The 24165-nt window shown below is 43.2% G+C and overlaps 1 protein-coding gene across 1 annotated transcript in view; it reads left to right on the top strand.

Annotated features, from left to right (window-relative positions):
* The window catches only part of VPS54 (VPS54 subunit of GARP complex), a 1876392-nt gene that overhangs the window by 1584199 nt on the left and 268028 nt on the right, over window positions 1–24165 (top strand). The window contains exon 19 of the mRNA XM_044055553.1: window positions 8636–8741. Within this exon, the coding sequence (XP_043911488.1) occupies window positions 8636–8741 (106 nt within the window). The remainder of the gene's footprint in view (window positions 1–8635; window positions 8742–24165) is intronic.

Raw genomic sequence — 24165 nt, 5'->3', positions numbered from 1 at the left:
TCCCACTGGTGGATCTCACTGTGGTTTCGGAGTAGTCTCTTGAGCCTTCGGTTCAGTCGGAACTGAGGCTTTCTCAAGATCGTGGTTGGACTGTGACTTTTCTGCTTCCAGGAGTGGCTCCAATGTTTTCTACGGTGCTGTCCTCTGTTCCATGGGCTCTCGCTGTACCAGATTCTTTTGAGACTCCAACCCTGGGGACTGGTTCGCTGGAGTGGGGTGTGACCCCGGTTCCGAGGTTGTCATTCTCGGTTCCAGGCTCCCATCCCTCTTCAGGTGGACCTGCGTTCCAGGCAATGGAAAGGGCACTTGCCACTGCTGGCAAACTGTCAGTGTTGGACTACCCAATGATTCTTCCCTCTCAGCTGCAACTGACACAAGCCACCATTATGGGACATCGAGCACAAGAGCCTCAGGAGACCCTATTGCAGGGTGCCCCTTCTTCTGAGTCCTCTACAGAAACTCCCCCTCTGAAAAAGGACCTAGGAAAAAATATTGCAAGAGGAAGCATGTTGACTCCCCCGAGGAGTTTCTCACTGAGGATATGGACTATGATGAAGGGGGAAGGGTCCCCACAGTCACCCTCTGAAGATGTCTCCTTTGGAGACATCCTTGAAATCTTAAAACAGAGGGGTGATTGGAAACCCTCCAACCCTTCTTCCGTTAAGTCAGTCTTCTTCAGGCTTTTCATACTCTACCCTTTACCTCTTGGGTGACCCCACCTACAGACAAACTTGATACAGCTCATAGTGCAGAGGGCTTGGAAGAATCCTGACACTGTCGAACCTATCCCAAAGAGACTAGATAAAATTTTATCACCTCTGGAAGAGAACCCGCAATGGTCTAAGGGTCTTCCAGTGGATGCTGTGGTGGTGGTGGCTGCCACGAAAAAGGAGCTCACAGAGGAGAGCCAGACGGTCCACCCACCTAACAGGGAGTTCTGGGCAGTGGACTGACTAGGAAAGCGAGTGTGTGCATCATCAACCTTTGCTATTAGGTCCTTGAACTATATGGCACATTTTACTAGTTTCCAAAGAGATCTAGTTTCTGAACTCTCTGGTACCTTAGCAGGATAAGTGTCTGATGCGGTATGCAACAAAGTTGCCTCACAGCTAGTGACCCTGGAATCTATATCTAACTTGTCCATGTGGTTGATATCCCATGCAACCAAAGGGGCGGCTAGAGCTGTGGGTTCAGGCGCAGTCATGAGATGCCACGCCTGGATACTCCTGTGTGATTTCACAGACCCCTTTAAGTCTTCTTTCCTTAATGCTTCTGTGGAAGCATCATCCCTATTTCGCACTAAAGTGAAGGACATGTTAGCCAGGTGTGAGAAGGACAGAAAAACCCTGTCTGCTGTAGATGTACGTTTCTCCACCCCCGTGTCCTTATTCAAGGAACCAGTGGAGTGGAAAAATGTGGCACAAAAAGTCACTGGGTCCTTTTCGTGACACATGTGGTGAGTTTTCCCCCAGAGGTAGAGGGGGTAACTCTAGTGGAAGACACCCCTAGAGAGGCAGAGGGGGGCCCGCATAATCAGGGGTCCAGTGATTCTTTTTCCAGACAGCCCTATCAGTGCTCCTGAAGAGCGGTCTAATTGCTTTCCTCTGGAAGCAGTCAGGGGATGTTTTTCCCTGCACCAAACAGCCTGGCATTGCATAACCACAGATTCTTTGGTGCAGAGGATAATCACCAGAGGCTACAAAATCCCACTGACCTCCTTCCTAAATCCTGAAAAATATATTCCCGACGTTCCACCCAGGCAAAGGAAATCAGCAGCCATAGAGCTAAAAAAGCTCCATCAATAATGAGTCATCCAAACAGTCCCACCAGACCAAATAGGATCCGGATTCTACTCAAGATTCTTTTTAGTGCCAAAAAAGACAGGGGACTGGAGGCCAATTTTGGATCTCAGTATTCTGAACAAGTTTATCACCCAAACAAAATTCCGGATGGTCACGGTTCAGTCCATTCTTGGAAAAGGATGATTGGATGTGCTCTGTGGACCTTTAAGATGTGTATTACCACATAAAGATGGACAAGAGCTCCAGAAAGTTCCTTTGCTTCTTGTTAGGACCCAATCCTTACCAATTCCGGGTTCTGCCCTTCAGACTCTCTACAGCCCCCAGAGTGTTCACAAAATATATATATTGCAGTGGTTACAGCTCACTTGAGACTACAAGGATTTCAATTGTTTCCATACTTAGAGAATTGGCTCCTCACCACCCCCACCAAGCATCTCCTGGAAAAAAGCCCTGAACTACACCCTGACATTGACAAAAATCCTGGGGATCTTTATAAATTAGGAGAAAAGCAACCTGATCCCTGCTCAAAGCTTAGACATCATAGGAGCGGTTTTAAACACAGAGTCTCTGTCACTTCCGGATCACAGATTGCAAAGACTAAGGGCTCAACTCAGAGTGATACTCTGTCGGGACATGGCCTCTGCTCGGGTGGTCCTCCAACTTCTAGGTTCAATGCCTGCAGCAATCACCATTGTCCCATTCATGAGATTACATGAGACTCCCTCAGTGGCTTCTTTTGTCTCAGTATTACCCAAATCATCATCTGTTATCCTACCAAATATGGATAACAGAACAGTACAAAAAGACCTTTGGTGATGGATGAAGCCAGATGTAAATCTTTGGAGTAGTCCTTTTTCCCCTCCTCAACCCAAGGCCACTGACCACGAATGCTTCCCTGATAGGGTGGGTGGAGGGGGGGGCATTTTCAGGGTATGACTGTCCAAGGCACATGGTCGTCCATAGAGGCCAGTTTGCATGTCAGTGTATTAGAACTGAGGGCAGTACTTCTAGCGTTGCAGGCATTTCACTCTGTTATTCCATCTGGAAAAATTGCCATTCAATCAGACAACATGGCAGTTGTCTGGTATATCAACAAACAAGGGGAAACGAAGTCCTACCCATTGTGTCGAGAGGCCAGGAGAGTGTGGCAATGGGTGATAGCTTACAACCGCTTTCTGATCGCAATGCACATTCCCAGGGATTCCAGTGTGATTGCGGACAAACTGAGCAGATATATACTTCTGCCTCACGAGTGGTCCCTCAACTTGACCATAACAGCGAAAATCTTCAGCCGTTGGGGCTGGCCTTGCTGCGATCTTTTTGACTCCCCAACAAACCACAAGTGCAGCAACTATTTTGCCCTGATCCCCCTGCAGGAGGAGTCCCCAAGGGATGCTCTGATTCACGATTGACCCATGGGACTTCTATTTACTTACCCCCCCCCCCTTCCCCTAATCCCAAAATTTCTGAACAAAGCCCTCCAGTTGAAAAGCAAAGTGATCCTCATTGCACCCTGTTGGCCCTGCCAAGTATGGTTCCCCTTTTTTGGGCCTCACCTGCTAGACAAACCATGGATCCTAGATCCAACTCCAGATCTGATTTCTCATCCCCAAGGGTTGATTCACCCGAACATAGCCAATCTCAAGCTGGCATCTTGGTTTCTCCACTTCCAGTAATTGCCATGCAGAACAATCTTTCTTCCCCGGTCTATGACATTATACTGGATTCGCATAGACTATCCACCAGGAAAATATACTGTAGTAAGTGGAAAAGATTCTTAATATGGTCCGAGCAAAGAAAACTTGACCGTTATTTAGCTCCACTTAATAAAGTTTTAGATTATTTGTCAAATTTCTTCAAAGCAATAGCTTCAGCATCAACCATCCATGTCCATTTAGCTGCCATCTCCAATTTTCATAATGGTTTCAAGGACTCTTCTTTAATCTCCTGTCTTTGCAAAACCTTCCTAAAAGGGATGTCTCATATTAGACCACCCATTAAGAAACCCACCAAACCATGGAGTCTCACATTAGTTCTTCAAACTTTAATGCAACCCCCCTTTGAACTTGCAGCTACCTGTGATATCAAATTATTATCCTGGAAGTCCTTATTCCTAGTGGCCATTACCTCAGCTAGATGCATTTCTAAGCTTCAGGCCCTATGTATTAAACATTCTTATATAATCTTTCATAAGGACAGAGTATCACTTTAGACAAATTCTTCTTTCCTACCCAAAGTTGTTTTAGATTTCACAGTAAACCAGTCTATTGACCTACCAGTTTTCTATCCTAACTTCTCGAACACAGGAGAATATTGCCTCCACGTTTTAGATGTACATAGACAATTGAGATTTTATTTTGACAGAACAAAGGAAATCTGCTAATCAGTCTGATTGTTTGTATCCTTTTCAGGCCAGAAATTGGGGAAAGCTGTCTCTAAAGTAACCCTATTCAAATGGCTAAGAGATTGTATACTCCTGGTGTACCAACGTTCAAAAACCCCTATACCATGCAAAATCAAAGCAGATTCCACCAGATCTGTGCCAGCTTCAATAGCTTTTCATTCAAGGGCATCCATGGACGATATCTGTGCAGCTGCAACATGGGCTACTCCCCATACCTTTATCTCTCACTACAAATTGGATCTGGTCTCCAGGGGAAGAGCTTCCTTTGGTTCGATGGTGATCAGGAATATACTTCCATATGGCCACCCAGGACATATAAGGTAGCTAGGGACTCTGTCCCATCAGTAAGGAATGAATGAAGATTAGCAACATCAGATAAAGAAGTTATGTCTTACCATAGCGTTCCATCTGTGTTGTTCATATTCATTCATTCATTGCATCCCCACCCTCCTTCCCCCTCCTAGAGACTCCTGGGGGATTGTCTGTGTCCAATGTCACTCTAGGGAACTTGCTCAGATATAGCCTCTGCTTTTCTTGTCATGGTCAAACTCGATCCGAGGTAACTGGGAGAAGAGCACTATGGGTGAAGCTTAGCTCAAGAGATTTTGGCTGGCGCAAGCATTGGTATAAGGCCAGCTGGGTTTCAAGGATGGAACAGACACCCATCATTAATGAATGAAGATGAAGAACACAAATGGAACCTTATGGTAAGACAACTTCTTTTTCTTATCAAGCCTCCAGTAAAGCCTGTTTCTCCTTCTTGGGGCCTTAATTTTGTTTTATAAAAATGACTCTGTCCCCTTTGAGCGTGCTTTCTCGTCTTCCCTACAACATTATACTTGGAAGACTGTTTCGTTGTTGGCTCTTACTTCTGTCAAGAGGGTCTCTGAACTTCAGGTACTCATGGCAGTTCCTCTTTTTTTGTTTTTTTCACAAGGACAGGGCATCTCTTCGTACCAGTCCTATTTTTATGCCTGAGGTGGTCATTGATTTGTCATTGAATCAGTCCACTCCTCTTCCTTCTTTTTTCTCTTCTCCACAAACTACTACTGAGAGGGTTCTGCACAACTTGGATTTATATAGACAGCTCAGATATATTTTTTGAAAAGACCAGGAAATCGGAGCAAATTTTTATTTCCTTTTATGCACGGAAATTGGGTTTGGCAGTGTTTAAGCAAACCATCTCCCCCTGAATTTCTGAGGTCATTTCTTTTTGCTATTCTTTTCATGGCCAACAGCTTTCCTCTTCTGTTTGTGATCTTTCTATCAGGGCAGTGGCCTCATCTAGTACGGATCTGGATACTAGATCCGTCTTCGAAGCTGCTACTTCACATTTTTACCAAACATTACAAGTTGGATGTCATTTCCAAGGCTATGGCGGTTTTTGCCAGTGCCAGCCTTCATGGGTTTGTGGAGGGCTCTTCTCTGCCTTACTCCTTCCATACTTCCCAGTAGCTTTTGTACTCCCACAAGAGTAAAGAATACTTCAAAAATGGTAAGGAAGGGCATAGTATAGCACAGTTCTGTAAGATCTTAACATACGGTAAATATTCTACTTATTGTTGCAGTATTCTCTCCCTGCCTTCTTCCTCCTGTTACTTTCTGTTGCCCTCCTTCTGGCCAAAGGGTCTTGCTACTATCCTTTTCTCCTCCTCCATCCCTTTGTGGATGTACATATTATTGCCTTCTCTGGGGTTGCTTTGGTTCTTCTGAGGCACTTCAGTCCTGAAGATTATGCATCCATACGTCAAATAGATAATTTACCCCTTGTACACAGGACATGCAACTGATGTATGACGCATGGGAATGGTAAAGGCATTGGTATGCTGGCCAGACGTTTGGCAGGATATCGCATGGTAAAGAATACTGAAACAGTGAGAAGCAGGACTTCTACTGTTATGGTAAGATCTTACACAACGGTACTTTCTCTTTTCTTTTGGAAATGGCTAGGGCAGTTACCACAAGCTTTCCACAGACTGGATTTACTCACATTAGAGTGAGCGTTTGATACTGCCCAACTCCAAAAACTACAACTGACTGCTTTGGCTGATGGATTTTTTTCCTGAGGACGTACAGCAAGTATTAATGTAGGTAGGTAAACTTGCTTCTAGAAAATCATATATTGGTAAATGGAAAAAGGGTTTTTAGTTGGTGTCAAGAAAAGAGCCAGGACCCATTCAGGGCTAGTGTTTCTTTAGTCCTGCAGTATTTGTGTGAGCAACTCTCCTATGACCTGCCTTCATCATCAATCAAGGCTCATCTGTCAGCCATTTTAACATGTCAACTTATCCATCCCCCTCTTTCAAAGCAATCTCATGTGAAAATGCTTTTGAAAGGAAGAATACTTAAGAGGCCTCCTAGGAAATAGGTAGCTCCTCCTTGGCATCTTAATTTCATGTTATAAAAATTAACTCCCTTTGAACCAGGTCATCAGGCTTGACTTGAGGTTATTGACATGGAAAACAGTCTTACTAATTGCTTTGACCTCTACAAGAAGAGTGTCTTGAGTTGCACGCTCTCACTGTGGGTCAGCCTTCTCATTTTCCCCCAAAGATAGCTTTTTTTTTTTAAGAACTAATACTTCATCTATGCCCAAAGTGGTATCTAAGTTTACATTAAACCAAGGTATCCACCTCCCTATCTTCTTTCCAGAACGTACAAGTAAGGGAGCTAGGGTACTCCATACTTTGGATGTCCACAGACAACGTGAAAACTATCTTTACAGAACCCAAATCAGTTCATTTCTTGTAAAAGTAAGAAAAAAAGGCAACCTGTGTCAAAATGGACTATTTTAAAATAGTTCTCTCATGCTGTTACCTTATATTATACCCACCACAACAAAACAATTCCAAATAGGATCAAGGCTCACATTCTTAGGGCCTTGGCTTTGCCTGTGGCGTTTTGGAAAGGACCAGATTCTGTACTTACAAAGCACTATAAATTAGATTATTTCTCCTGGTCTGGGACAGCCTTTGCTAGGATTATTTTCCAGGGGCTCCTGGAGCTTCACCCTTCCTCCTCGGTCATGTTTAGCTGTGGTAATCTACCTGTATAGCTTAGGCTTCTGCAGCAATGATCTATATGAAGAAAAAAGTACATTTGGGAAGGTAAACTTATCATACAGTAGATGTTAGAATGATCATTGCTGCAATAGCTGTGCCTTCCTTCCACCATCCTGTCAATTTTGTATGTTTATGTCAGGGCGTGATTGAACTTCCTAGGATTGTCCTCTCAAGGCTTTAGCCTCCCTTTCTCTGTTGGCATGAAAGGTCTGAAGGACTTTGCATCAGTGGAGTACCCCGGTAAACAAATGCAAATAAGTAAATAAATAAATCAAAACCTACTTAGCTCAGCCTGCCTAATGGTTTTGACATGTAGAAGGTGCCCTGAAAGCTTTGAAAGCTGGCTGGCTTTTGTATCCTTAGCAGGATATAACTCATATAGCTTAGGCTACTTGTAACAGTGATCATTTGAATATCTCCTCTTATGGTAAGTGTACTTACACAACTGTTATTTACTGTTACATTGTTCTCGTCTCAAAGATCTATTGTTATGGTAAGAAGCGTACACATCTCTACTTCCAGTATACACAGACTATCATAATGCCGCTATGATCTGGGGCTGTCTGTGAAAGAAAGCAGTCTCTGGTTACATTTCATGTAGAATTACATCACTGAAAGAAAGCTGTAGTTCTTTAGGTTGTTAGATATTACGTGTCTTGTTTTTCAATAAATAAGCTTAAGCACTACAGAGATTTGATCAATATAAAAAGGTTTGATTGCTTGTACATTGATTACTGATGTTAGCTTTATTCTAATTTATTGCTGTTTGGTACTGCATACTTCATTATAGATCATTTTTCCTTCAGAGATTGTTCGTCAAGCCCAGATAATTAGAGTGATAGGGGAATAGTGATAGGGGAAGGGTCAGAGCCCCATCTAGTTGAAGGAATTAACCTCTGTACGCTCTACTTATATAAACTCTAAGATTATAACATCTGAGGAAGAGAATGCAATGATCACAGAAAAAATCGGGTTATCTGACTAACAATATTTGAAAAAATAAAAAACAAAAAACAATCAACAGTCTGTTTTTTCATTTAAAAAAAATGAAGAAATTCTAATGATCATGGTAGTGTTGCTAAATAAAAAACATGGGTACCTAAACTATGCAGCCAACTTCCTTTATCCTTCTAGGAACCGAGTCAGTCCCCCCCCAAACAACTGTGTTGCTTAGACAGGAGATAAGAGATCATCACAACAAATAATGTATTAGTGTTCGCATTTGTTATTTTCTAAATGCCTCCCTTCTTTTTATCAAAATGTTAAACAGATTCTGCTAGGTTTTCAGATTTGCAAGTCATAACAAAATATTTTGATTTAATGAAGTCTAAAATGATGAACCATTATGATTCTTTTCCAACTTTCAGGACTGTCCTGATGCTAATAAAAATTATCTTGGAATACTGCCAGTGTGTGGATGATATCCCTTCTATAACCACTGACATGCTTACTCGTTTGTCAGACTTATTAAAGGTATCGTATGTCTTTCATTCAAGGTTTCTAGATTTTATCCTAGCTGAAGCTACAACTTGTGTGCAAGAAGTCCAAAATTTTGGTGCATTTCATAGTAGATGATAATGTGTATAACAATTACAAAATATTTATCTTTTATTGTAAAAGGCATTATTTTTAATCCTGATTACAGTTGCACAGACCTTGTATTATCAGATATTGTCCCAACATGTTTATCAGAGAGAGAAAACAGAAATGGATTATCACTGTAATAGTGGGGTATATACCCTTTCACATTTGTTCATATTGAATGTCCTACTGAGAAGAAAAAACATTCTGAAGTTATAAATGTGGATTAATGGACTCCATCAACTGGTAGTAATAGTATTATGAACTTTTTGGTAAATGATGCATATTTTTTCATTTTGCATCAGTACACTGACGGTCACCAGAAATATAAGCAGTCAGAGATAATTTATAGCTATCCATTCTCACATTTGAAAACTGATCTTTGGTTGGCACATGATTCTTTTATTGGTAAAACATAAACATGTAAATCATTTTAAGCATCAGTTATAGTATGTAGCTTGTATTACTCTGGCATCTTAAAGTAAAGCCCATTGCGTAATGTCTTTAGTTGTATAAAATGCAATTTTAGATGTGAATAAAATCATAGTGAGGAATTATTGCATTGTGTGTTCTTTAGCAGGGATAAAAATGCTTATTGGATCTTGAAGTATGTATTTTTGTCTTTTATTCTACTTGTGCTTTTTATGAAAATTTGAGTTTTTAGTCGTATAAAACTGTGACTAAAAGGGCATGCGCACACAGACAGGGTTTGTGTGTGAGAGAGAGAGATGCTCTGAAACATAAAACTCCAGAAGATTAAAATTGTATGGTTGACGTCTCAGAACGTAGACTTTATGGCAATGTCCTAGGATTGCTTTAAATGAGATCACAGTACAGTGGGAAATTGGGGAAGTTGCTATTTTCCCCACAGTAGTGTGAAGTGAGATTTGATGCATCTAATTAGGAGTGTGTGTGGAGGGTGCAGGGTGGCCTGCCCCCAGCAAAACAAAGTGTTAGTTTTGTTTGCAGTTTCATCATTTTGGTTGTCTCAGTTATATATGGTTCAATGTGTTTTACATACTACTCTACCAAAGTCATTTAAAAGCTTATATCAAAGTTTAGTGTAATGGTAAATCACATTTGGTTTGCTCACCAAGTAAGCAGCAGGGGTTCGGTCATGTTTTTGCTGTAGCTGTGCTGTTCTGCAAATGTCAGCTTTCGTCTTGCTGTGACAAAAGGTTCCCATATCACTAGCACTGGAATGTGCATGTGTCATTCTTTTAGCACTGCTTTAAAACTGTCCGTCACTTAGCTCCTTTTTTTTATACAGGTGCATTACCAGGGTGTTAGGTCTTTGTGATAACTGTGATTTTTTTGATGTTTCAGCCAATTAACAAGTTTGTTAGTAGCAGAAGATACTTGGTGTTTGTTCAGTGTGACTGTTTTGTGTGGAGCTAGATTATAACATAGTACCCTATTAGCAATGTCCAATTTAGCAGAGTCACTAGATTAGAAAGGCTTAAAACTTTATTTTCCAGCTTGGCGGGAAAAAATCCACAAGTTATACAAACTTTCTAAGAAAAAAAAGGCAGGAGAGGGATAAGTCTTCTGAACTGAAAATGGAAAAAAAATCTCAATTCTGAAAATCCTGTATAAAAGGAGAGGAGTAAAAAAACAAAAATACAAGTTGTCCTTGTGCTGATGCTTTTTTTTACTGTTTGTTTTTGTGTTGGGGTTGTCAGTTTTGGCTGAGTGATATGGGTCCTGTGAGAGAGTCTACCCAAGGCATTAAAGAGCTTGACTTCCCAGCATGGCAGATTTGTAAGGCCTACCACCTCAGGTGTGGACTATTCCCCCTTTGGCTAGCTGGTGAATGACAGGATGAGATTAAGCATGGAAGCCACTAAGTCACTGTTTCCCTCTGCTTGTGCCTGTAATACCACAGGGTTGATGTGCACTTGACCTTATGATACATGCCCATACTTCTGTGTCTGACACAGTCCTGACCTATTCCCTCCATAGCAGACTGCACCCACCATTTGATCTTGTTCTCCGCATGGGATTATACTAAGAGTGCCTAGGTATATGCCTACCCATCCTTCCGCTTAAAGTGAAGGGTAGTGAGTAGGCTAGGCCATGTCATTTCCCTTCTCTCATTTTGCCTCCAAAAGGTGCTCAAACTGTTAATCAGACTCGGTTGCCTGTGTCATAGTAAGGGCCCCGGTCCTCCACACCAGTGGAGAAGTTTCCGTCTTGAGCTTCGCGGATGATGATACAGCTTCACTTTTGATGGCTGCCACTTCTGGATCCAAATGTCAATGATTAAGTTGCCTTAAAAAGAATCACCAACTTTAGCCCAGTCTTTTTAAATATTAAACAGTCAACCTAAGTATTGGTAGCATCTTCAGACCTACATAAAGTCGTTCTCTAGGCTTAGGAGCGCTCTGAACTGGAGCATGCCACTAAGTGTACACATGGGCTTGTACTGTTGAAGAATGCAGTGTTGGTATCGCCTGCAGCTGTACCTTCATCTTAGTCTTTTTAGCCTTTTGTGTGCAAGCTTGTTGATTGTAAACCACTTGCAAATGAACAGTGCAATCTATTTCAAGTAACTGTAGTATCTCAGCAGTCTTGCCAAACACTGTTTCGTGATCTTTGAGTCCTTTGGGGTTCAGAACAGAAAACACCATCACCTGTACCATCATTATTAGGGGAAGGTAAATGAACAAGAAAATATCACTTTCCCACTTTTTAATGAAGTAAAAGACTTCTGTTATAGTGAGTTACCTGAAGTACTAAGTTGCTCAGTTGCACATCATATTCTGAGCAACAGACCAGACTGTTACAGGTCTGTATTTATCCTTAATAGCCATTAGTGAATTTGGCATGGAGTTTTGTTACGCACACTAGATCAAATTTACAAAAATGACAACTTGTATAATATTCATAGATGAAGATAGCCTTTAAAAAAACAGTAACAATTAAGAAAAAAATAGCTATGTTTTAAAACAAGAGAGCATAACCATTGGTCAGAAATATTACTACCTTACCTTTGCTGCCTTCTGTGCACTTTGAAACCAGTATCATTTATTTCAAGAATAGCTTTGCATGAACCAGTACATTTTGAAAACTTAAATAGGACTGATGCTGTTTCCTGTGCATCTACATCCATGTAACATTTCATTAATCTTATCCATCCCATCTGAGAAGCAAGGCCTTGGCAAACTTAGTTGCCGTAAACACATCTGAGAAGTCAAAATGAGGAAATGCTGTGTTGGTCCATTAACATGAAAATACAGACATTGGACCACAGATGTAATGTAATAACTTTTATTGGACTGACATAGGTTTATCAGTTACTTGAGCTTTCGGGTTGACAAAAGCCCTTTGTTGGGAGTTAAGTAACTTATGTTAGATACAGTGCTTATGAAAAGCTAAGTGCAACATTTATTTCCCGTTTGCCAGAAAAGACATTTGGAAAAAAAAAAAAATGCCAGCATCTGAAAAAATGTGTAGCTCAGTTGTTTAGTACTAATTTACACCTCAGAGGCAAACTCTGTGTGTGTCTGTGTCTCTTCAGCTACAACCACCCTTCTTTTACAGTCCACAAGCAACATTTTGATGTTTCTTCTACATAATGTTGCACATTTTTAAATTTCATGTATCCTTTAACAGGCAGTTTGTCTAACGTAATTCACCACAGAAAAACCTCCTTCATAAGACATCACATCTCTTTTGCCTTTCTTTAGTTGCATTTTAACATAATATCTGATGTCATTTTCATTTGTTCCTCAATGAATGGGTTTGGATCTGACCCTTGGATCCAACTCTGCTACTTTATGTAGATTCTAGGGTCAGACTTTCGAACTTCTCCCTTCCCCCATAATGCCCCTACTGCTCTTCAAGACCGGTAGGGATTGTGATTGCTAGATCTCCTTGTGGGTTGTAGTGAGTGAACAGCTAATTTTCTTTCTTCTTTATACCTTCTTATATAATTTTCTTTCTTACTCTTTCTTAATGTACTAAGCCCTTACCCTCAAAACTTTCCTTACCGAGTTTTTTTCAGTATTTTTCTACTAACATTGTTGATAATCCGTTCTGTCTCATAACCCTAGGTAATTTCTTGCTATAAAGCCGCGGTGGTGCAGCGGTAGCGTTTATGCCTACACCTCAGGGACAGCCATCCCAGATGAGCTTCCAAGCAGTTCCCACCTGGGAGCTCCCTGTCTCTTCTGATACTGCCTTAGATCATCCCATTGTGGAGGTTCCTCGGAAGAGGGCACGCATAACAAGGCACTTGGATTCCCCACAGGAATCCATTACAGAAGAAACACATTTCTATACCTCAAGATGTCTCATTTGGAAACATCTTTGAGATCCTTCACCAGAAAGATGGATGGTCTTTCCCTTCCAAGGAGGAATCATTGTTCTTGGAACCCTCCGGGTCTGTACCATCTATGTCTTGGGTTATCCCCCCTGCAGATGAGCTTATAGAGTTTGTCTCCCATAGGGTGTGGAAGGAGCCAGACTCCATGGAACCAGTCCCCAAATGCCTGGAGAAATATTGAGGGCCTCTGCTGACAGTACTGGACTAAAGGGATTCCTGTATATACCACGGTTGTTATGGCAGCCACCAAAAAGGAGAGTCTAAGAGTGTTGGACAAGTTTGAGAAGTGACTGTATGCATCAGCAACATTTGCCCTGTGATCACTGAACCATGTGTCACATTTCACCAGATTTTAGAGGGACTTGGTGAAGGAACTCCCTAATACTGACCCAGGGTCCAGGTCCACTGAGGAACAGAAGTCCCTTTCCTCACAACTGGCCACCTACAATCTGTTACAAACATGTCCATGAGGTAAATCACACATATAGCTGAAGGTACCTCAAGGGCGGCCGGTTCAGGCTTACCCATAAGGAGACATGCGTGGTTGTGGTTGTGCAATTTTGCGGAGACCTCAAGGGATCATTCATCAATGCTCCTTTTGATGGATCTTCTTTGTTTGGGCCAACAGCTAGACTCTCTCCTGCAGTGAACAGGATGGGCAGACCTTGTCTGCCATTAGAATCTGTTTTTCTACCCAGTAGAGACATTTTTCTAGGAATCAACACAGTGGGAAGAAGATGTAGTTCCAGAAATCTCAAGATCCTTTCCAGGAATCACATGGGGATTTTTTTTCCCCAGAGGCAGAGGGAGAAATAACTACAATGGTAACATGTCACCCATGAGGCAGAAGGGGGGTCCGCAGAAGCATGACTCTCGAGATTCCTTCTCTGACAGATCCTTCTAGTGCTTCTGAAAGGTTGCCTGACTGTCCCTCTCTGGAGGTAGTCTGGAGGTGCTTATCCTTGCACCAAAAAGCCTGGAAAATAGTCTCTTGAGTACAAAAGATCATATCCAGAGGATATTTCATTCCCTGTTTTCAAATTCCCATAAAAATAGGAAAAGTCTCAGAGATATTCTACCCAATCAGAGGGAGCTAGCAGCTCAAGAGATCCAAAAGCTGCTATACAAAGGAGTCATCCAAGAGGTCCCCCCAGACCAAGTAGGGTCCGGAGTTTACTCAAGGTTCTTTTTAGTGCCAAAAAAGGCAGGGGACCTAAGACCTGTCATGGATCACAGTTATATAAATCACTTTGTAAAGAATTCCAAATTCCAGATGGTCACAGTTCAGTCTGTTCTACCTTTCCTACAGAAGGATGACTTGATGTGCTCAGTTTATCTTCAGAATGCATACCATCACATCAAAACAGACAGGTGCACTTGAAGGTATCTGTGCTTCCAGCTGGGGGCCACTCATTATCCATTCAGAGGCCTGCCTTTTGGTCTTACCACAGTCTCCATGGTGTTCACCAAATGCATGGCAGCAGTGGCAGCTCACCTGAGACTACTCCTGATTCAGAGTGTTTTCTTATTTAGACTGGCTCCTCACCACACCAGTCAAGTATCTGCTCGTAAAAGCCAGAGACCATTTACTCCAGCTATGTCCCTCACTGGGAATCACTATCAGTATGGACAAATCACAACTTCAGTCACTCCAAGTCTTGGGGTTTACAAGGATTTATTTAGACACAGTTAATTCTCTAGCTCTTTTGCCTCATAACAGAGTTCTTACATCGAAAAAACACGTCAGACATATTCTTTCTGTTCCTTCTCCCCCCAGCAAAACTGGTGCTCAGTGCTCTAGTGTCATTGGGTGCTGCAATTACTTTCTCACTGCTCGTCTCCACATGAGAATTCTTCAGTGGACCCTAGCAGTGCAATGGTCCTTTCATCAACACCCTTTAAGACATCTGATAAAACTGTCCCAGATGTGCAAAAAGTCTCTTCTTTTGTAGATTCAGTCCGAGGAGATTGGTCAAGAGCATCTATTTCTCCCCTGAATGCCACGTTGACTACAGAACCTTCCCAGATGTTCTTTGTGTTTCACTGTTGCAGTCATCACACTTGGGTTATCTGCCTGCAGATAGCCCTCAGTCGGCCTGAATACCAGAGACTTAGTATTTCTGCATCAGTTGCTGTCGCTCCAGGACTGACGTCAGGGGTATAAAAACAGGCAGCCGACGCCATTACATCAGTCTTTCTCGGCGAGGAGCCTGAAGCAGAAGCAGTTCGCCTGAGTGCAGGTCGGCCGCTACCTGAGTTTTTGTTTATGAATTGAATCTTCCTGAAGTCTTCTAAAGCTAAGTACCCCGTTGGGGATCCTTTTTTCTTGCTCTAACCGATGTCAGAAAAAGTTAATAATTGTCTCGCTTGTGGAAAGCAAATACCACACCGAGATTGCCATTCTTACTGCATCACCTGTTTAGGCCCAGACCACGACGTACCTCGTTATCGGTTTTGTGCTTTGTTCAACACCCAAACTATTCGTCGTCGAGCCCTTATTGTCGCTAAATACTTTCGCTGTCTATCTCCGTATTCCAAAATGGCTTCGGTAAGCCATCTGACTACCGGTCTTCCGAAAAAAAACGTAAGGATAAAGACAGAGACAGACCGCACAGGTCCAAAACTGCTGACGACTAAGCTAGTCGCCAGTTCACCGGTACTCAGTGAGGCCCTTTTGCAGCCTGATTCGATGGATTCATTCGGAGTCCGGTATACTGCGAGACTCTTCTTTGACTACGGAACCTGCGGATGTCTCTACCTTGGATGGGTCCGGAGCCACTTTGCAGGCACCGGCTTCTGAGGAAGTTCTTCGCAGTACCGATATTCAACACAAACTGACAACTTTTGCATCTTCAGTTCTGTCTAAAACTACCGAGTTTCTAAGGCCAAGAGTACGAGCTACGCCTAAAAAAACAGTGACCCAAACTCAAGCACCTGCTTCCTTGCCCACAACATCAAATGCTTAAAATGGCGGAAGACCTGATTATGCTGATTAGGGGAAGCCAGAGAGAAAGAGACCTGTCCTCAGCAGCTTTAACAGACCAAGAGTCCAACAACTCTGCGGTTTCTGAATATGAAGACATGCCTTTATCTGCATATGAGGATTCAGATGCAGAGGAATCCATTCCCTCTGCTTCACCTCCAGAGGATTTTTCTTTTGGTGAAACCCTACATACTTTAAGAGAGTATTTTCACTGGGAATGCCAAGACTATCCTCAGTCCAAAAAGAGACTCAGAGAATTTTTAGATTTGCCACAACATAGACCCTTAGCAATACCTCCAGTTCTGGATGTTGTGGATGATGTCTTTATGGAATCCAGTCTAACTCTTGATACTTTACCCCCTGCTCCTAGGAAACCAGACAGGTACTACAGAGTTCCTGACTTTCACAAATTTCTTTTCAAAAATCCTACTGCTGACCCAGAGGTCATCTCCCATGGGGCCTAGAGGTATAAAAGCAACTTACAGCTAAGAATCCCACCCCTTCAAACAGGGATTCCAGAGCTTTACACAGATGGGGTAAAAAAGTATACACCTCTGCAACTCTCACCATTAGGGCATTGAATTGCCAGTTTCGCATGCTGAAGTACCAGCAACATATTATGGAACTTATTAAGTAAAAATTAGCTACCTTTACAGACTGTGCAGAAAATAAAAAATTACAAGAGCTTATGCATTCTGCAAGCCAATTCAGCAAGCATACTTTGCATTGTGGCTTTCACGGCCTAGAAGCATCTTGCAGGGCAGCAGTTACTGGTTCTATACTGAGAAGGCATGCTTGGCTTAAGAAGCAGACCTTGCCAGACCATGTCAAATCAAAATTGCTAGATGCTCCTTTGAACAAGGACAATCGGTTTGGCACCAAAGCAGAAGAGGTTCTAAAAAAAGATGGAAGAAGAAGCTAAATCTTCAGTCAAAGATTTCGTGCAAGTGCAGCCTCCTAGATTCAGTAGGCATTGCCCCTCGAAGCTTTGGTCCTTTCCAGCCTCCTCAAGGCCATCTCAAACTAGACCCAGGGGAAACAGACCCCCAGGCTACAGTCTCAGGGTATGCAGAGATCTAAGCAGTGGAGTGCTCTCACTTCAAAAACAGGGAGTGCTAAGCCACCCCCTTACGGAATGAGTTCACGATGACTTCTCAACTCCACTCTTTACCTCTACCCAACTGCTCGTGCCCCTAGGAGGACAACTTGCCTATCATGCAGAAAACTGGACCTCCATCACCAAAGACCGATGGGTCCTCAACATTGTATCCCAGGGGTACAAATTTTTGTTCCACTCACTGCCAACCCCAAAAGGGTTCCCAGACCTTCCTCCAAACCAGTGGGCAGAGGCACAAAACCAAGTCCAATCCCTTCTCTCCATAAAGGCAATTCAAACCTGTTCCTGCGGGACAGATAGGTCAGGGGTTCTATTCCAGACTTTTCCTGGTACCCAGAAAAGAGGGCACTTGGTACACAATCCTGGATCTTTCCATTCTAAACACCTTCCTGGTGGTACCAAAATTCTAAATGCTCACCCTTCACCAGCTTCTTCCTATGCTGTCCAAAGTTGCCTGGTTAGCCACCCTAGACCTAAAAGAAGCTTATCTGCACATCCCTAACAGGGACACATGCAGGAAATACCTACGTTTCAGGGCAGGATCTGTGCATTATCAGTTCTCTGCACTTCCCTTTGGCTTATCCACTGCTCCCAGAGTATTCACAAAATGCCTGGCTCCAGCCATTGCCTATTGCAGACAGAGAAAAATTCAAATTTACCCATACTTGGACGACTGCCCGATTAAGGCAGACAATCAGGAAAAGCTGTTGCAGCACCTGACATTTGTAAAGAACCTTCTGACCTCCCTGGGGTACACTATCAACGAAAAGAAATCAAAAATAGTCCCCAGTCAAAAGATTGTATTCCTGGAAGCAAGCTTGGACACAGCATCCCAGGTGGCATCCCTTACTCCAGAAAAACAAGTCTATCTGACAGACTACTTCACTCAAATGGCCACCAGAACCCAGCTATCCACAAGGAAAATCCTGCAGGCCCTAGGATTCATGGCCTCTTGCATCCTGCTTTTTCCATATGCCAGACTGCATATGAGGAAACTTCAGTGGTACTTAAAAAGTCTTTGGTGCCAACATTCTCAGGACCTGGAAACTGTCATACCTATCACACCTTGTCTAAGGACAGAGTTTCTTTGGTGGGGAGCAGAATGCAACCACAGCAAGGGGGTTCCCTTTACTCAACCCCACGCCGCCCAGACCCTAACCACAGATGCATCTGACTGTGCCTGGGGGGCACACCTGGATGACAAGTGCATTCAGGGCCACTGGAGCTCAAGTCAAATTCATCTGCACATCAACCAAAAAGAGATGCTAGCTGTTCAGCATGCTGTAACAGCTTTCAGATCCCTACTTTCACCAGGACCCCTACTAATAAAAATAGACAACACCACAGTTATATGGTATAACAACAAGCAAGGGGGAACCCACTCTTACCCACACTGCAGGCTATCCATGACCCTGTGGAACACGGCCTTGGACATGCATGTTCATCTGCAAGCTCAATTCCTGCCAGGCAAACAAAATTCACTGGCAGACGACTTAAGCAGAAATCTCCTAGACCTACACAAGTGGCAATTAGAACCCAGCACCTTCAGCCTTCTAATCCAGAAATGGGGGACCCAAGAGGTGGACCTCTCCCCCTGCAATCACCAGCTCAGCAAATTCTGCATAGGGACACCTCACAGCAGGGCCTGGAAAGTGGATGCCCTATCCTTCCAGTGGGAAAGCCTCTCAATCTATGCATTCCCACCTCTGCCCCTTCTCTCAAGAATATTGCTCAAGATAAGACAGGACAGACCAAGGACAATCCTGATTGCCCCGGACTGGCCACGCCAGTGGGCCTGGAAGTTACCTGACTCTGTCAAGCCGATTCCAAAGAGACCAGACCATATCCTTTCAGCCCCTCAAGATCAGCAACACTGGGCCAAGGGAATTCGTGTGGATGCCATGGTGGTAGCAGCAGCCACTAATAAGTAACTTGCTGACGAAAGTCCCACTATCCAACCTCCTAACAAAGAGTTTAGGACTATGGATAGGTTTAGAAAGCGCATATACACTTCATCGTCCTTTGAAGATTAAAGAACTGCCAGATGTTGTTGCAGGAACAGTAGATGAAGGAGTGCAAGACAAAGTGGCTTCTCAGCTCGCCACCCTAGAATCCATTTCTATCTCGTCCATGAGGCTAACTGCATGTGCTGCCGAAGGGGCAACAAGGGCAGTGGGTTCAGGCGTAGCCATCAGGATACATGCCTGGATGTGCTTATGTGATTTCCCAGAGCCATTGAAGTCATCAACACTCCATTTGATGGAACATCCCTGTTTGGACCCAAAGTTAATGACATACTGGCCAAATGGGAGAAAGATGGGAAGACCCTTTCTGCCATTGGCGTATGCTTTTCCACTCCTCAACGGCCCTATTCCAGGAATCAGAGGAGTGGGAGACTATGGTTCAAGAAATCCCAAGTGTCTTTCCAGGACTCATGTGGCAACGACTTTCCCTGAGGCAGAGGGGGGGGGGGGTAACAATGAAAGTTGTTTCACAAGAGGCAGAAGTCGTTCACAGCATTAGGTAGGGGTCCAGGGATTCTTTCCCTGGTAATTCCTATCAAAGCTCCTGAAAGGAGGGCCCGATTGCCTTCCTCTGGAGGCAGTCTGGGGGCAATTATCTCTGCACCACTCTGCCTGGCTAAGAATAACAGAGGACAATTGGGTGCAGAGGATTATAACCAGAGGTTAGAATATCACCTTTTAGAGAGACCCAAAAAGAATCCCGGATGTTTCACCCAGTCACAGGGATGCGACAGTCTTAGAAATTTGAAAACTGCTCGACAAAGGAGTCACCCAAGTGGTCCCACCAGACCAGAGAGGATCCAGGTTTTACTCAAGATTCTTTTTAGTGCCATAGAAAACAGGGGACTGTTGACCAATTTTGGATCTCAGTCAGTTGAACAAATCTGTTCAGCAAACCAAATTCCAGATGGTCTCAGTTCAGTCTGTACTCCATTCCTGGAAAAAGACAAATGGATGTGCTCAGTAGATCTTCAGGATGCATATTACCATGTAAAAATGGACAAAGTCCAGAAGGTTTCTGCACTTCTGGCTGGGAGCCAGTCACTATCAGTTTAGAACACTGCCCTTTGGTTTCACCACAGCCCCCACGGTGTTCACCAAATGCATGGCAGTAGTAACAGCTCACCTCAGACTGCTTTTATTCAGAGTGTTTCCATATCTATATGACTGTCTCCTTGCCACTCCCACTAGGTGTCAACTCGTAAAGGCATGAGATTATACTCTTCTTCTTTGTTCAAACTTAGGAATCACTATAAACTATGAAAAGTCCCATTTAGAACCATCTCAACAGTTTGAATTCATTGGAGCTATGCTCAGTACAATCACCGGAACTGCATCACTCCCTGTAGAAAGACTACAAAGGATAAAATCACAAGTCAGACAGATCATTCAAAGCAAGAAAGTAACAGTGAGGCTCCTTCTACAAAATCTAAGGTCAGTGATACCCTCTATTATTCTAGTCCTTTTGGCGAGATACCACTTGCAATTCATCAGTGGCTCCTAGCGTCTCAATTGTCCTTTCTGAGTCGGCCAGTGTCCCATCTGATTATGATCAGCAATCAATGCAAGGAAGACCTAAGTTGGTGGCTTCATTCCAATGAAATCTTGTCAGGCCATCCCTTTGTCCTTCCTCAACCCCCAAGTCATAGTGACCACGGACATGTCCCAGATAGGGTAGAGGGGCATTGTCAGGAAAAGGCAGTCCAAGGGCACTTGGTCCCAGCTGGAGGTCAATTTACATATCAACGTTTTAGAGATGAGGGCAGTGCTCTTAGAGTTGCAGGCATTTCAGGAAGCCCTCCCCTTGGGAACAGTTGTGATTCTGACAGACAATATGTCAGTAGTCTAGTACATCAGCAAGCAAGGGAAAACCAGATCTTAGCCTCTTTGCTGAGAAGCACTCAGAGTATGGCAATGGGCAGTATTGTCTGGCTGCTTTCTAGTAGCAGTGCACATTCTGGGGAGATCAAATGTGATCGCGGACAAATTGAGCAGAACTATCCTCATGCCTCCCAAGTCATCTCTCAGTCCATTGGTGGCAGAAAAGATATTCAGCCACTGGAGCCAACCATGCGGCGACCTGTTTGCTTCCCCTCTGAGTGGCAAGTGCAGCAGTCACTTTGACCTGTCCCCCCCCCCCCCAGGAGTCACCCAGAGACGTGCTCCTTCATGATTGCCCCCCCCCCCAGTCTATTGTACGCCTTCATGATCCCTCTAATATGGCCGTTTGTAAGGAAAGCCAACAGGTCGAAGAACAAAATAATTCTCATCAACCCATTCTGGCCTCGACAGGTCTGGTTTCCCTTCCTGTGGCCTCATCAGCTTCAGAAACCATGGATACTGGAACCAGCTCCAGATCTATTGTCCCACCCACAGGGGCTGGTCCATCCAAATCTTCAGCATCTCAAGGTCACTGTGTGGCTTCTTCAGTTCCCATGATTGCCAGGCAGTCACCCCCCCCCCCGGTCCAGTGCATCATTCTAGCCCACAACAAACCTTCAACAAGAACATTGTACCTCAACAAGTGGCTAAAGTTTTCTAAGTGGTCATCAGACCTTAATCTTGACCCATATTCTGCACCTATTAATAGAGTTCTGGAGTTTTTGACGTTGCCCTTTGAAACAGGAGCATCAGCCTGTGCTATTCGAGTGCATCTTGCCGCGATCTCTAATTTTCATATTGGTTTAAATGGTTTATCCCTCATGTCCCATAAACTTTGCAAAGCCTTTTTGAAAGGAACCTTAAATGCTGTGACTTCCATATAAAGAACCCATGGTACCAGGGGACTTGAATCTGGTACTTCAGTCTCTTATTTGTTATCCTTTCAAACCTGCTGCCACTTGTGACTTGAAGATTTTGTCATGGAAAACGTTTTATTCTTGATAGGAAAACTTTTTATTCTTGATAGCTATCACTTCTGCTAGAAGAATTTTTGAAATTCAGGCCTTATCCTGCAAGCCGCACTATCTAATCTTCCGTAAGGACAGGGTCACCCTGCGAACAAATCCCTCCTTCCTACCAAAGGTTGTCTCAGAGTCGAATATCAGTCAGGTTATACAAATTCCAGTCTTTTTTCCCAGCTTCTCCAATAAAGGGGAGTACTATCGGCACTTACCAGATGTGCACAGATAACTACTTTTCTATCTTCATAGAACAAAGGAAATCAGAAAATCTGATCAGCTATTTATTTCCTTTTCTTCAGTCACTTTGGGAAGTCCAGTCTCTAAAATTACTTTAGTTAAATGGCTTAGAGACTGTATCACCTTTGTGTATAACAGAGTACACCTACCAGGACCTGTAGAAGCCCATTCAACTAGAGCAGTGGCAGCCTCTGCAGTTTTCCATGCCGGATCTTCTTTAGATGACATTTGTGCAGCGGCGACATGGTTATCTCCTCATACATTTATTATACATTACAAGCTGGACATGTTCTCTAGGGGACGTGCATAATTCAGCTCAATGGTGCTCAGGAATATTCTTCCGTGAGACCTCCCAAGATATTAGGTAGCTGGGGATTCTGTCCCACAGTCAAGGGTTACGTGAATATTGACAACATCAGATAAAGAAGTTATGTCTTACCATAATGTTCCATCTGTGCTATCAGTCTTCAGTCTTCACTAATCCTTGACATTCCCCCCCTCCTTCCCCCTGCCTTAGATCTCTTGGTGAATCGGATCTCTCCAAAGATTGGCTTGCTGATAGAGACATTGCTATTAGCCTCTGATCCTTTATTTCTTGCCTGTCACTATTGTTTTGAAAACTCCATCTGAGATGATTTGTGAGGAGCATTATGAGTAGAGCTTAGCTCAAAAGTTTTTGGAAGGAGTGAGCTGGAATAACGGCCGAGTCAGTTCCAAGGCTCAGAACCGAACCCACAGTCAAGGAATAGTGAAGATCGACAACACAGAAGGAACGTTATGGTAAGACACAACTTCTTTTTACATCTGCTTGATGTTCATAGGCAGTTCTGTTTTTATCTTCGTAGGACAAAGCCATTTCAAAAGTCAGACCAATTTGTGTCATCTCATAGCCACCTAGGTCTGGTGGTTTCGAAAGTTACTGTTGCTAAATTGATAACAGACTGTATTACTTTGATTTATGCCAAGAATGGTTTGCAGTTGCCTCATCCTCTTAAGGCCTACTCAACTAGGTCTATGTCCACCTCATCTGCTTTTTCTCCCAGGGCATCTTTAGATATCTGTGCTGCAGCCACTTGGTCAAAAACTCGTACCTTTGTCATGCATTACAAATTAGACATTGTTTCCAGAAGCAGAGATTCCTTCAGTTTGACAGTGCTCTGGCATATCCTTCCTTGAGATCACCCAGGAGTTGTATAGCTGGGGACTGTAACCCAACTGGGAGGAGGAATGAAAGAAAACAACACAGATACCAAGTCATGGTAAGTACATAACTTATATCCTGCCAAGGATATAATAGACAGCCAGCTTCCAAAGCTTCAGGGCACCGTCTACATGCCCAAACTGTCAAGCAGCTGGATCAACGGTCAGCTTGTGCTTTCCTTTACTGGGTAAATAAGTTCCCTTTGGAGAAAAAAAACTTCCATTTTCTTACTTTTGTTGATGTTTTATTATTTTCCTCTTAAGGAAAGTTATTTTAAAGCTAGGACTGCTGTGTTTTAATGTCTGTCTCGAGACTGTCACATACTTTTAAAAAGAGCTTTTTTTCCCCTTTCAATTGTTTCGTACCATTTTTAAACTGACAGCATGTTTTCTGTGCCGAAATTGTTTATTTTTCTTTTGTGGGTCTAGTCTAGTGTAGTGTTTTAAAGTACTTTTTCCTGAGTTACTTTTTTTCTGTCATAAAGGTAACTTTTGTAGACTTGTAGTATTTATTGGCAATTACTA

This window comes from Protopterus annectens, chromosome 1.part2, assembly GCF_019279795.1.
Source record: "Protopterus annectens isolate FY-2018-M chromosome 1.part2, PAN1.0, whole genome shotgun sequence".
NCBI lineage: Eukaryota > Metazoa > Chordata > Ceratodontiformes > Protopteridae > Protopterus > Protopterus annectens.
Note: the sequence above shows the minus strand (reverse complement) of the source record. Positions and strands in the feature narration are given on the sequence as shown.